This window comes from Aspergillus homomorphus (genome assembly GCF_003184865.1).
Source record: "Aspergillus homomorphus CBS 101889 unplaced genomic scaffold BO97scaffold_4, whole genome shotgun sequence".
Classification (NCBI taxonomy): domain Eukaryota; kingdom Fungi; phylum Ascomycota; class Eurotiomycetes; order Eurotiales; family Aspergillaceae; genus Aspergillus; species Aspergillus homomorphus.
The window spans coordinates 797,189-811,103 of record NW_020291890.1 but is presented as its reverse complement, the minus strand read 5'-3'; the positions used below and the strand labels follow the sequence as shown (position 1 = coordinate 811,103).

Below are 13,915 nucleotides of genomic sequence, written 5' to 3'. Positions count from 1 at the left end.
TTTCTTTCTCTCCGCCCGCGTGTTGTCCACCTTGCTTGTTTGGGAAATCCGGGCTCCGGTTGCCCTGACAACATGGCACGTGAGGGCAGCCACTCCGCGTCGATCTCAAGATAGACAAACGGGCATAGATAATCAGATACTCATACACAATCCTCAATTTCATTATACGGAGTACTGTACTAGACTTTTCCAAACCAATTCACATACACATCTCCATCAAAGTCAGCCGTCGACACGTATTATCCAGAAAGTTATAGCAGAGCCGACGCAGTCACAGTGGCAGCCAAGGCACTCAGAAAGATAGCACGCGACACAATAGCCCCTACATTTTCAAACTCAGTCACGGGCTTATACTCCTCTGGTGTGGTGGTATTGGTCGTGCCATTCCAACAATACCGGTCAAAACACCGATTACAGATATCGGGCATGCTGGTGTTGGTGCGTTCAAACGATCGACTCAGAATCGCGCACCCAACACACGTAGACCAGTCTGCATCACGGCTGTTGTTGCCCATCGTGGCGACATCATATCCATTCTGTATGATCTCATCTCTCTGCGACTCCTCATACTGAGGTTTAAAGGTGGAAACATTGGAATACGACATATATGGATAGTTAGGGAGGTAGACAACCAACGGGGCCGGACCCGTGAGGTTCGACGAGTCGCATCCGAAGAAGGTCGGTCGCGTATTCAGGCCCAGGTTCACAAAGGTATTCTGATCAGGCACCGCCGGAAAAGTAGTTCCGTTCGCGATTCCGGTGGAGTTCAAGCTCCGCTCGTATGTGGCAACCATCGCGGTGCCATTCGGCCACTTGTTGTCGGTGTCGGCCGACGAGTCTACTGCAAAGATCACATCGACATGGCGCTCGGGCTGAATCAGCGGATGGAGTGGGATGTTTTGGAGATCTTCGCCACCGTCTACCAGGTCAAGCATGGTAGCATTAGCAGCCGGCGAGGTGTCGTTCGCCCAGTGGTAAAACGGATTTGGTGTAAAGAGCGCGATATCATAGTTCTCCTGCCCAATGTCTTCCAAAATACTTGTGAATGCCGACTTCAAGAAGTCTGGCAGAGCCGTAGAGTTGATCTGTAACAAAAATTGATTGAATAAACTGGATGAAGTTCCCATCACGAAGCCTGCGTTGTCAAACCCCCGGACGCAGCTCTCATTACTCGGGAGAGACCCAGCCACAAACCGAGACCCGAGATACTCAATAGGAGCAAAACCGTACACAGTTGGATCAAAGGTGCCGAATTCCCAGGGATTGAATTCGTAGACCGTGGCATTGCTGCTGACCAGGAGCTCATCAGGGTACCGACCATCAGCAACCAGGATAGGGATCGGCATCTCAGCCTCCTTGAAAGAATCCGTCAAGGCGATCGATGACCACGTATAGTCGATGCCTCCGTTGGAACCATTGATGAGCTGATAAGAAAGGGCGCGGCCCCTGTCCCGTGCGGTTCAGCGATTTTCAGATCCCATAAGAGGGAAGACAACTCACCAATAATCTGTAATCGAAGTGTTGAATCCTGCCTGCGACTTGCCTTGCACAGCATCGTAGATATCCTTGTAGTAAGATGCAGAGTCCAGCAACTGGATGCCATTCCCTTCTGGGCCTTCAAAAATAGAATTCTGAAATTGCCAAATGGCTCCGTCCTCGTACGTCTGCAGGTCAGTAATGGTGCTGAAGTTGTTCATATAAAGCGAGCCCACTAGCCAACCGCCGCCGCTCAAGCCAGCCAGGTATGTCGCAGACTGCAGCAATCCACCCAGCTGGCCCTCACTAGTCGAGTTATTCGTCCGGCTGTCGAATGCCTTGATTGCCCCGGCGCCGTTCATCAACGCTCGATAGCCGCCTCCCGAAACTGCGATGCCGATGTTCGGTAAGTTGGAGGCGTTTCCCGAGATTCGATCAATATAATCCGCGGCATCGAAGTTCTCGATTGTGACATGACCGAAAAAATCCTTCAGGGCTGACTCGGTCTTGTTTCGACGAGTCTCGAGCCATGAGGTCTCGTTCGATGAAAGAGTCGATGCATCGCGTACTGTAGGTCGGCTAGCCGAGCAACTGACATTGGAGGGGGTATAACCATTGGGGGCATTCGGTAGGGCGCGCTGTAACATGACGTGATTCCCGTTTGCATCCGTGCCAGTGGCCAGTCCTATACAAGTCATCAGTCGCGGATGAGAACGTTAATGGAATAAGACTCTCATACCGAATCGCAAGCCCACCAAAATCAAGAACATCGGGGTCAATTCCATATTGCCTGATACCTTCAATCTGCGCAGTCTACAGCTGCAAGGCTCGCGCGGATGATCTCGAATTTGCTGCAACACAAGACCCTAGGTCATGTTTTTTCGACTGACTGGCGCTGTGGTTAGGTAGAAGGTCTTGGCTCTCGACCAAGGCTGAGGGAAGCCAAGTATTTGTATTCAGCGATGATTGATCATGGTGAGCTCGCAAGCTGGCAACCTAGAGAACCAGGGATGATCATTGGGCGTCTCTGACGCGGGAATGCGGCATGGTGAAAAAGGCTATATTCGGCCGAGCGAAAGTCTGTGGCTGAGCTCGAGCTTTGAGCCATGGTTCTTCAGCCAAAGCTGTCTAAAAGCGTCGAGGATTGGGCGTTTGTGGTTGGGACAGCGGCAGACAGCTGACAACGCACACTCACTGACTGCATTGGAGATCCATGATCAGGCAGGCGCATTCTGCTTCAGGTTGGTCTCAATCTCCTTGACTGCGACTCAGCAACATGTTGTCCGTGAGACTTTCTGACGCCTCGTTGGCGAATCCCATTCGGATGAGGGAAGACCCTGGATGGGAGAGTGAAGTGGAGGGATTGAAAGTGATTAAATGACATTTCGGTTGACGCAATGCCGCTGCCACAAACTTCAGGCCAACCCCGGCATCCCCCCCCCCCATAACTTCGTGTTCGTCTGCTGCTGATGACATCTTGTCTTACATTCCCCCAAACATGGATGATACCCAGACAAAGGCCCTGCACAGCCCACACGCATATCCAAAATGAAGTCGCTACCATCCATTAACCATTGCTCAGGGCCCTCAAACCCAGCTAATCTAAGTAACATATCCCCCCCCTCAATCCCGGCGATACATAATATCCGTGCGCATGGTATACTTCACCCCGCGTAAGACCGGATCGCCACCATGCAGCAGATCATTCTGCTGAAACACAAGCACCGACCCCGTACGGGGAAAGACGCGAAGATGGCGCTCTTTCTCCTCGAACCGAGGCAAGAACGAGGTGGCACCGCCCAGCAGTCGACCGCTGGGATCGAGATTCACCACCGCGCCCTGTCCCTCGCCCTTATCCATCTGCTCCTCCACCCTCTTCATCTCACGCATCAGCTCCTTGCGATCCTGCTCCCCCTCCCCATTCAAATACAGATGCACGGTATAGTAAGAAGTCTCCCCGCCATCGGGGGTACGGTATTTCCCATCCCAATGCGGACGGAAGTACTCGCCGCCCTCGTATTTGAGAAAGCGCAGCCGCTCGTTGAGCCGCGTGAGCCGGTAGACGGCATTGCGACCGGCCAGGCCTGTCACGCGGGGCTGGCGATCGATTACCTCGAGGCCCAGCTCCTGCAGGAAAGGTCGCAGCCGCGCCAGCAGCTTGTCGGCCAGGGCTGGCGCATCGTAGATTATGCGGCCGCAGTTGCGCGTGTCGACCGCGAGCGCCTGCTTGCCGTTGCCCAGGTTGATCATGGCGCGCTCCCAGGTCGGTTCGGCCGCGGCGGAGCGGTCCTTGTGGGGCGGCACGGTGCTGGCCTCGGCGAGGCGGAGGAGCTCGTCGCATTCTTCTTTAGTGAGCGCGTTGTCGATGACGACCGCGCGGAGGTCCTTGTATTCAGGCAGTGGTGGGTCGGAGCGCGTGAAGTCGATGCGGTGGCATTGCGCGTTGGCTGGGGGTTGCGCGGGAAGAAACTCCGCGGGGGGTTGTCGAGCCATAACGTGTTTGGGTTAGATAATTTTGTTATGTCTGGTGCTGATGTAGGGTTACTTGCTCGATATATATATTTTCGAGCGAGTAAGAAGTTATTAAAGGAGGCGGAAAGGTAGAGTCATCGTGAAGCTCCACCTTCGAGGAAGCCTTGAGTTAGCCTTGTTTAGGAGCCCGACTCAGCCTCGTAAGCACTACCAAACTGGATGCCTGCAGCAGTCGTCGCTGATGTCCCCCTTGCTGTTCGCTGTTTTTATTTACGCGACCCCAAGTTCATGATGCACTGGCTGAATGGCCAGCAGCAGGGCAGAAGATCCTGCAAACATGTATAGATTCTCATTAGCGGTGACGGCAAGTAAGCTTGTTGGGGATACGCCAAGCAAAAATCTCACTCAGCCTTCATTATGAACTGACTTCACTGTAGCCCAATCCGTGCAAAGCCACAGCTATTTCTTGGAATATAGCTTTAAGTTGGTTTGGTACTTATCTTGTTCGGATCACTCCATCAGACTGTCAATAGGGATTGGCATAAGCAGTGAAATGAAGTAGTAGACCACACTGAGATATTTTAACGAGCCAGGCATATGGGTTCTGAATAGGAGCAGATCAGATAGCTCCATGCCTCATCGAAGATGACCCCGGTAATACCGGGCAGCTTAGGGCTATACCGTGATAATATCGCTCAACCGATATACTCTATGAAATCACAAGAATTGCTGTTGAAGGCGACGCAACCACTTAGCACCGGTAGTTGCAGAAACAAATGAAGAAAAGATGATACCTCCTAAGCAATGCTCAACGGCCTCTCCATGCCTTCAAGAAGGCCGATGCCTCTTGTACTCGGTTGATTTTGCATGGGTTCCTTAGTCCGGAGGCAGGAAGCTCTATGTAAGTTGAACATTGCCGTTTTACTTTCTGTACCGAAGGCATTAAAGTCAGCAGACTGTAGGTACTATGAGGGCTATCAAGTATATTCTGGCAGGAGCGGAGTAGCACTTTGACATGCATTAGCTTTATTACAGATCTTGTTTTTAGGGGCTGACTGTGTTTGCGCTGGTGCACTTGTTCCCTTGGGCGCTCCCCGGCAGCTCATCCGAACAAAAGAAGGACGCCGCACTAGGTAACGATCGCCGTATTTAATCAATTAAACTACACTAATCTGATGGAGGATCAAGATCCCTGAGTCCAATGGCTGAACGACCCTATCACGTTAAGCGTTTCCCGGAGGCGAGTCTAAGGCTGACGCGGAGACCGACGGCTATCACACTCGCTAGGAAGCAGTATCCCAGGCAAGGCCAGTTTCCAAGCTGTCCTGTTACTTGCCATCGATAAGCCAGCGCCAAAGAGGTGGTAAACCTGGCAGTACTATATGAAGCCTTGCTGAAAACCGGGCAAGTAAGTGCGCTCGCTGCGCTTCAGTTCTCCTCCCATCAACCACACCGACCTCGTTGAGAATGAGTCGCTGCAATGAGGACCTCTTTGGACCCGGAACAGCGGGTGATTGTCGGTCCAACTTCGATTTTACCTTGCTCTTTGAACAGAGTATTCTTTCCTTGCTACCATCGACTGTCTTGATCTTGGTAACTCCAGGGCGACTTGCCCACCTTGTGCGGCAGGATGTCAAAACAGCGCATGGCATTCGCATCTACAGGAGAATGGTAAGGCCACTGCCTGGACTGGAAGTAATCTCGAGAGTACGCTGCTGATCTCTCACGAGCCTCATAGCTTACCTTTGTAATATTTGCCGCTTTGCAGATAGCATTACTGGCCGAATGGGCTTCCTCGGCCACACCCTACAGCCGGATGTCCATTCCAGCAGCTTCTCTCGCGGTCGTCGACGCTCTGATCATGATGACTCTTTCGGTCTTCGAATATCGACGGTCAACTCGTCCCTCGACGATCTTGTGTCTCTACCTGCTTTTCAGCCTGCTTTTTGACGCCGTTCAGCTACGAACTCTGTGGCTGCGGCCATTCCCAGGCTGTTTCAAAGTGCCTTCACCTGGTGTCAGCCTTTTCTCATCTTCCGCGTCATCAGCTACGTCAGTAATCATGAAAAAGAGGATCCCAACTACGGGTATGGGCTAATCGGAGCTACTGCTCTGATTTATGCGGGAGTCGCGTTCAGCAATGCCATATACAAGCACAAGAATTTTCGGATGATTACCATGGTTCGCGGCGGCCTGATATCGCTCCTCTACGACAAGACTATGAGAGTGGATGTCGAGAACATAACAGATTCAGCGGCCATCACGCTTATGACGACAGATATAGATGGCATTGCAACCAATTGGGTTAACGTGCATGAGATATGGGCTTCCCCTCTTGATGTAGGGATTGGGATCTTCCTGCTGGAGCGGAAGTTAGGCGTCGCCTGCATAGCGCCTGTGGCGCTAGCTCTGATCTCTACCTCAGGAAGCACCCAGATCGCCAAAATGATGAGGAGACGGCAGGATCGTTGGCTTGGTGCAGTGCAAAAGCGCGTCAGCCTTACATCCTCTCTCTTGACCAATATGAGAGGTTTCAAACTGATGGACATGACCTCTTTGCTTGGCCAGACAATCCGGGAGTTGCGGTCGACTGAGATTGCTAAGGCGAAGGCCTATCTGAGGATTGAGTGCCTCATGAACATGTGCGCGAACATGTCGGCGCTTCTCTCCCCAGTCATAACGCTTTTGATATACGCTTTCGTGACGATGAACCCTGGGTCTGATCAGCTCACGAGCTCCTTGGTGTATTACACACTCACCATTGTTGCCTTAATGTCATCCCCCTTAGGTCTGGCGTTGAATGCGGTGCCGACCTTTCTAGCTTCCTTGGCATGCTTCTCGATGATTCAGAAGTATTTATTGTTAGAAGAGAAGCAAGACTACCGGGATGTTAAACCCTGCCATCAAGCCCAAGATTGTGTTGTTTCTCGCACGGTGGATTCGATGTCTTCTCCTAACGGAGGAATGGAACTTTCTGAGTGGACTGCAGACCAAGAGACGAATAGCCCTTGGTTTTCGATTGTAGAGGGCTCTTTCGGGTACCATCAAGCCGGAAACGCCGTGCTGAAGGACGTCTGCTGGGACTGCTACCCTCGTTCCATCACTATGGTACTTGGATCGGTGGGATCAGGCAAGACAACACTTCTCAAGGCAGTAATGGGCGAGGTCAAATGCCTGAAAGGGTCGGTTATTATCTCAGATTCAGCCATAGCCTATTGTGGTCAAGATGTGTGGCTTCAAGACATGTCCTTACGCGACAATATCCTCGGTGGACGTACCTTCGACGCTGGCTTTTACCACAAGGTGCTGCATGCCACTTGCTTGGATTCAGAAGTGGCAAAGCTTCAGTATGGGGATCAGACCCGGTTAGGATCCAAAGCAGTCCGTCTTTCCGGTGGCCAGAGCCAGCGGGTCGCTGTTGCGCGGGCAATCTACGCACGCGAGACATTACTTCTCCTGGATGACTCCTTCAGTGGCCTCGATACCACATCTCAGGCTTTGATCCACGAACGCCTTCTCGGCCCGAGTGGGCTTTTGCGGGAGCTTGGATGTACTGTCGTCTTGACCACTCACAACACGCGTTACGTGAACTACGCAGATTCGGTTCTCATCGTCGAGAAAAATGGCTCCATTCGGGTGGAGAAGCCTGTCAGCGTGGGATTCGAGAGCGACAGTCCCTCTCTAGCTAATCCTCAAGGTAATCCAGGAGAGGAGAGACGGGGCAGCACAGTTCAACAAACGTCGGAAAGCAGCACACAGCTCTTACCCGAGTACATCCGAGCCCCTGGCGACTGACATGGCGCGACAAAAGGGGGACTTTTCTATCTATAAGTATTATTTGAAGAGTGTCGGTACACGTAATCTGCTTGTCTATCTGCTGTTGAACTGTCTTTATGTGTTTTGTACTCGTTTCGGGCAAGTCTGGGCAGGGTTCTGGGTGGATGCGGCCGAGAAGGATCCGAGTCGAAACAGTCATATTCATGCCGCATACGGCGGATCCTACCTGGGGATCATGGTCAGTGCTATGCTACTGTACGGGGCCGTTCTCTTCTTCATGTTCCAGGTGATCGTCCCGCGATCGGCTCAGTGGCTTCACTCGGCACTTCTACAAACGGCGATTGAGGCCCCCTACAGCTTCCATGCAGCCACCGATGTCGGAACCACCCTCAATCGATTCAGCCAGGATATCACCCTGGTTGACGTTGACCTTCCCTCCGCCGCAGTTGAGTTCTTTCTGGACTGTTTCACGTGCCTTGGCCAGGCGATCCTTATTTGCACCGGGGTGCGATACATCGCAGCATTCTTGCCCGGGGTGATTCTGGCGACCTACTTGATCCAGAAGCTCTACCTGCGAACGTCTCGGCAGGTCCGCTATCTCGACCTAGGAGCCAAAGCCCCCTTATTCAGCCAGCTGTTGGATACATACAGCGGCCTTCTCACCATCCGGGCGCATGGATGGGAGGATCGCTTCCGAAAGGAGAATATCAGCTTACTTGACGAATCCCAGCGTCCCTTCTACGCTCTGTACTGTATTCAACGCTGGCTGACTTTCGTGCTGTCCCTCTTAGTCGTGGTAGTGGCAGTCGTCCTCGTGGCATTTGGGACACAAATCAAGGGTATCACATCTGGGAACGCTATCGGCACCGCCCTGATCAACGTCATCAATTTCGCCCAGACATTGAGCCTACTCGTCACGGCGTATACCACTCTCGAAACCTCACTCGGGGCCGTCGGACGAATCAAGTCTTTCACGACAGACGTGAAACCGGAGGACGATCCCGCGAGACACTTCGACGATCCGCAGCTTCATTCGCCTTCCCTAGGCTCCGGACGGATCGACTTTAGAAACGTCACCGCGTCTTACAGGTACAGAACCCTGGCCCAGCGCCTAACCAATTTCTATACGAAGTGCTCTTAACAGGGGCTGACACCCACACAGACCCATGTCAAGACTCGCTCTGGATCATATCTCGTTCTCGGTGGAACCAGGTATGAAAGTAGGCATCTGCGGGCGATCCGGCAGGTACGCTATATCCAGTAAAACCATAAAGCCGCAATCTCTAATCCGCAGGAAAACTGACGAAACCGTAGCGGGAAATCCTCACTCCTCCTCGCCCTGCTTAAAATGCTCCCCCTCGACCACGAACAAGGCACGATCCTAATCGACGGGGTCGACATCAACACCCTCTCCTCCACGACAGTTCGCTCCCTCTGCAACACCATCCCGCAGTCCCCAGTACTTCTCCCCGGCAGCATCCGCAACAACCTAGATCCGTCCTGCACGCACTCAGACACCGAACTCCGCGACGTCCTCCAATCCCTAAACCTCTGGGAGACAGTAGCAGCGAAAGCAGGCGGACTAGACAGCGATATAGATACCGCATCGCTAAGTCAAGGCCAGAAGCAGCTACTGTGCGTGGGACGCAGCTATCTGACGAACGGGGATCGACGCATTCTGCTTCTGGACGAGAGCTCGAGTAGCTTCGATCCGGGCACGGAGGCGGTCATGATGCGCTTCCTGGCGGAGCGGTTCGGACCGCAGCATACGGTTTTGGCGGTCACGCATCGGCTGCACACGGCGGGTGCGTATGATCGCGTTGCGGTGTTGGAGGGTGGTCGGTTGGTGGAATGGGGGGATCCGCGGGTGCTGAGAGAGTGTCAGGGAGGTTGGTTTTGTAAGCTTTGGGAACATGCGCGGGAGGAGGGTTCTTAGTTGGTGTATGAGGTTAAGCTGATATACTGTGCAGTCTCTCGGTGGGAATAGATGACTGACTGGTAGATATGGTCTGTATATGCATGGGCTTGCATTGGATTTACCGGCTAATGGGCCAACTGAAAGGGGGGGGGTTGCAAAACAATACGGGATAAGAAGATTGTTGATTTTAATGAACTAGATTGAATTATGGAAGAAGTTGAGAGACTCGTGAGTACCAATGGCTTGGGCTTACAAGCCTAGGGATCCAGTTCGGCAGCAATGCACGTATACCAAAGAGTGTATGGGTCATTGAGGGACAACAGCCATAGAAATACTTGACACGTCAATACAGGACTCATCCATTCCCTCAAACCATACCTCTGCGCCTCCGTCCATGAGCACCACCACCGAGAGGTGCTTCACCACCCTAGAGCTGATACTCTCTCGGAGACCTGGAACAACCCAACAGCGCCCAGCCTGAGAGCCCCAGGATTGAATCTTTCCGGATACAACTCCATCATCCGCGCGAACACCTCGTTAGGATTTTCAGGGTTACCAGCCGCGATCCTCCCAAAATCTACAAGATACCTCTTCGTCACAGCAAGATGCCAAACCCCATCCATATCTTCCGGCAATTTATGACCAGGAACCACATACACAGGGCCCAACGCCTCGACCACCTCCACCGCAAGTATCCAGCCCTCCCGTTTCGCCCTAGTGTTAGCCTCCAACGGCATCTGGTGCACCTGCCCATACACCACATCCCCACAAACCGCCAGCTTCAGGTCTGGAACCCACAGGACCGTCAAATCATAGGCATCCGAGTGCCCACACTCGACCGCCTGCAGAACGTAGCGATACTCCAACATAAACCGGTGACTCTCCGGCGGCAGCGGAGAAGCGAGCACGCTCAGCTGCGGGGTGTAGGCCTGGCCGGGGAAACGCGCTTCCCATGTGGCCGCGTAAACCGACGGCTCAGCCTGTTGTTTCATGTGTTCGAGCACGCGGGTGGTGGTTACAGCTTTGACCTCTGGAAAGTGGGTGTGGATGACGGGGATGCCGAAGAAGTGGTCCCCGTGGCCGTGTGTGATGTAGATGTGCGTTAGTTTGCGACCCAGGGCAATCTTGTGGATCCATTTCACGAGATCCTCGGTTTATTGGATTGTGAGGGGCGTATCGACTAGTACTGCGTCTTTGGTTGTGTAGATTAAGGTGCAAGGTGCAGGAGATTGGGGACCAGGTGCCGGCTTGTCGGGTTGGGGTCCACTAGTGAATAAGTATTTAATATATGTAGGGATAAACCCATTGTCACACCGTTTTAGTGGTACACGAAAGCTCATATCTCCTGCCGCCAAGACCACAACGCACTGCAAACCACCTACTCCCTATCCAGGATGTCTCCAACCATGGCAAATCTGACCAACAGCGGGGATGGTCCGCTTGAGGTGCCCGGGTTCGGCTCCATCCCGTTGGACTTTCAACTCCCACCAGAGGCCCGCTTTGCGCATGGGCTGCTGGACTATCGCCACACACCACGGCTGACCAAGCGGGAAATGGCCATGCTCCGTCTCATGCAACGGATCACAGAGCACAGTGGTTGGGATTGTGCCGTCTTGGATTCGGATGAGGCCCAGCTCACGCAATGGTATCGCGACGCCACAGAAGAAGGAGAAGGACTGGACGGTCACCTGATCAGCGCCACCACATGGGCCTGGTGCCTGGCGGAACTGCGCGATAAAGCCGAAAAGTGGCGGGAAACGAGCCGTCTCCTGGTCTTTGACAGTTCCTCGGCTGTGTGTCAAGCCGATGTGCTGCTCGAGTCCCAGAACGAGTCCCTGAAAGAAGGGGTCCAAGAGGAGATCAAGCGACTGGTCCCACACCCGCAGCCCAGACACTATTATCGCGTGGTGGATCCGTCGTTGTATCCCCTCGTCTACGACCAGTCTCGAGTCCTGATTCATGGGGGACGGGCCTCCCTCCACAATCTCTGGGAATCGACCGGAGAACCACCAAGTGGAGCGCTACCTCCTCATCCCCTGGATTTTCTCCGACATCGGCCCCGTCGCTTAGAACGCAGGCCTGGTCAAGGAGGACCGGAGAGCTGCTGGTCGCATCGCTTCCAGTGGCTTCCCTGCGAGGTACAGTTCATCGATGATGCTGACACCCTGAATCTTCGGATCACTTCGTACGTCAATAACCTTCACCCGGGCAAGCACCAGAACCTGTATCGGCATCTGGAGCGCCTAATAGCAAGCTCCGTTCCTTCGTGGAATGAAATCTTATTCTACGGCAATACCTGTGGCTGTCGCCCACCACGCATCCTGACATATGGATGCGAGATTCACGACTTTCAAGAAGAGCATAGACTCTTCAATGTCCTTCGTCCCTGGCCTCACTGGCAGAGACAATGCGACACCTACAAGGAGTGGGAGGCCCTGCGCGACACAGCGCGTGAGTACATCCAAGGCCCTGAGCCACTGAAATGGAAGCAGGCGCAGCCCTTGCCCGACAAGCCGGCTAATTTAACGGACCTACTCACGCCCGAGGAATGGGACATGCCCAACCACGTACATTTAGTCGCTAGATTCAAACGCATCCGTCGAGCCTGGTTCAACCACCCTGAGCCCGGTGTCTCGTTCTCATATGAGCAGTGGAAGCAGGGGCAATCTACGGGACATACAATTCACGCGCAGCGAATCAGCAAAACCCCGGATCCGCTGCACCACGACCACAGACCCGTGCAGTTGGAGAGGCAATTCCGAGAGAAGGGTCTCCAAGTTGTAGTGGAAATTGCCCACATCAAACTAACCCCGGACAATCCCATCTATACCGGAGAAAGTCATTTCCACACCGAGAGGCTCCGCAACAATCGGATTACAGCCACCAGCCTGTATGTGGTAAAGTGCAAGAATCTTACCACAGCCCACCTAGCCTTCGAGCACGAGGACAAGGTTCACGCCGCGGAGCTCGAGTATCAGGTGCCCGAGGCGCTCGCCACGGTCCTCGATGTCGATTACTGGGAGTGGTACAAGGAGAAACCCCCTCGCGCACTGCATGCTTTCGGGTCGGTCCCACTCCCCGAGGGCCGTCTTGTCAGCTGGCCCAATACCTATCAATCAAGACAAGAGCCCTTTCGCTTGGTAGACCCCAGCCAGCCGGGAAATTTAACCCTAATCAAGCTTCGACTCGTCGACCCACATTATCGCATCTGTTCAACACAGAATGTTCCTCCGCAGCAGGATGACTGGTGGGCCGCTGCAGCCCGACAGGCAGCTCGGCTCGATCAGCGCTTACCCCCAGAGCTGGTGTTGTCGGTGATGGATCACGTCAAGGATTGGCCAATGTCCGCTGCCGAGGCTGAAGGTCTGCGCACAAAACTGCAATTCGAACACGAGCGCGTGCGGTGGGCGATCGACTCGTGCGCGGGCCACCATATCGTGGTGGAATTCCCTTACGATGAACAGGAAGCCCGAGGTGTGATGGAAATAACAGCCGGGGCCGGATACGAGTCACCTTAATCTCATCTGTCTGTCAGCCCTAACTTTTTCCCGCAAATTTTCGAATGAGAATTTTCCCTTAGACTTGTTAGTCTAGTGGCGACAGAATCGAATCTACTAGTTTATTGGGTCCCTACGTAGTTATCTCCGAATTGGAAATGGGCGTCAAAGCCTATGCGAGCTACGGCGGACGATTGCGGCCATCGGGCAAATAGAGTTGTAAGTCCCTTGACCGCTGTTCTTACCGCTTAAATAAGAACTAGATCCTGACTATTAGGTGACTCCTGATTAACCGTGGCCAAGGTATAAGATACGTGTGTAAAGTAATATACCCTGGTTATAAAATATAAATCTCTATATATAAATTAAACAAGAAACAGATAAAATTCTATAGTAATAAGAATTCTGAAGATAGAAGAGAAAGAGAAAGAAAAATCTAGAAAACCACCCTCCCGACTATATATATATAACCGCGGGATACCTAAGATATTCTGCTCTTATTATATAGATCTTATCAGCCTAGAGGCCTGATAGTAGACTGCCTTATTTACTTATTTTACTACCTTACTACTTTATTTACTTACTTACCTCGCTGCCTCGCTGCTTCACTGCCTTAGTTACTTAGTTACTTGCTTGGTTGGTTAATTGCTTGGTGGTTGGTTGATTACTTAGTTGCTTGCTTGCTTGGTTACTTAGTTGCTTGCTTGCTTGGTTACTTAGTTGCTTGGTTAGTTAATTGCTTGGTTGCTTGGTTGCTTGGTTGCTTGGTTGCTTG

The 13,915-nt window shown here is 52.8% G+C and overlaps 5 protein-coding genes across 5 annotated transcripts; 2 read left to right on the top strand and 3 right to left on the bottom strand.

Annotated features, from left to right (window-relative positions):
• Nucleotides 1–251: 251 nt before the first annotated feature.
• Nucleotides 252–2,123, bottom strand: BO97DRAFT_336897 (lysophospholipase family protein; the record flags this gene model as incomplete). The annotated part of the gene is made up of 2 exons (XM_025691471.1): nt 252–1,446; nt 1,501–2,123. The coding sequence occupies 2 exons, from the start codon at nt 2,121–2,123 to the stop codon at nt 252–254; spliced, it is 1,818 nt and encodes a 605-aa protein (XP_025555164.1).
• Nucleotides 2,124–2,901: 778 nt separating this feature from the next.
• BO97DRAFT_403187 (uncharacterized protein) lies at nt 2,902–4,034 on the bottom strand. The gene has a single exon (XM_025694678.1). It carries the CDS (start codon nt 3,967–3,969, stop codon nt 3,100–3,102), a length of 870 nt encoding a protein of 289 aa, XP_025555163.1. The 5' UTR covers nt 3,970–4,034; the 3' UTR covers nt 2,902–3,099.
• Nucleotides 4,035–5,415: 1,381 nt separating this feature from the next.
• Nucleotides 5,416–9,712, top strand: BO97DRAFT_421249 (uncharacterized protein; the record flags this gene model as incomplete). Its single annotated transcript, XM_025696706.1, has 7 exons — nt 5,416–5,619; nt 5,687–5,849; nt 5,909–7,596; nt 7,655–8,814; nt 8,888–8,971; nt 9,040–9,623; nt 9,696–9,712. 7 exons carry the CDS (start codon nt 5,416–5,418, stop codon nt 9,710–9,712), a joined length of 3,900 nt encoding a protein of 1,299 aa, XP_025555162.1.
• Nucleotides 9,713–10,062: 350 nt separating this feature from the next.
• BO97DRAFT_431747 (Metallo-hydrolase/oxidoreductase) lies at nt 10,063–10,983 on the bottom strand (the record flags this gene model as incomplete). Its single annotated transcript, XM_025697502.1, has 2 exons — nt 10,063–10,791; nt 10,831–10,983. 2 exons carry the CDS (start codon nt 10,981–10,983, stop codon nt 10,063–10,065), a joined length of 882 nt encoding a protein of 293 aa, XP_025555161.1.
• Nucleotides 10,984–11,049: 66 nt separating this feature from the next.
• Nucleotides 11,050–13,355, top strand: BO97DRAFT_475578 (DUF4246 domain-containing protein; the record flags this gene model as incomplete). The annotated part of the gene is made up of 2 exons (XM_025700421.1): nt 11,050–13,117; nt 13,282–13,355. 2 exons carry the CDS (start codon nt 11,050–11,052, stop codon nt 13,353–13,355), a joined length of 2,142 nt encoding a protein of 713 aa, XP_025555160.1.
• Between the last annotated feature and the right edge of the window lie 560 nt (nt 13,356–13,915).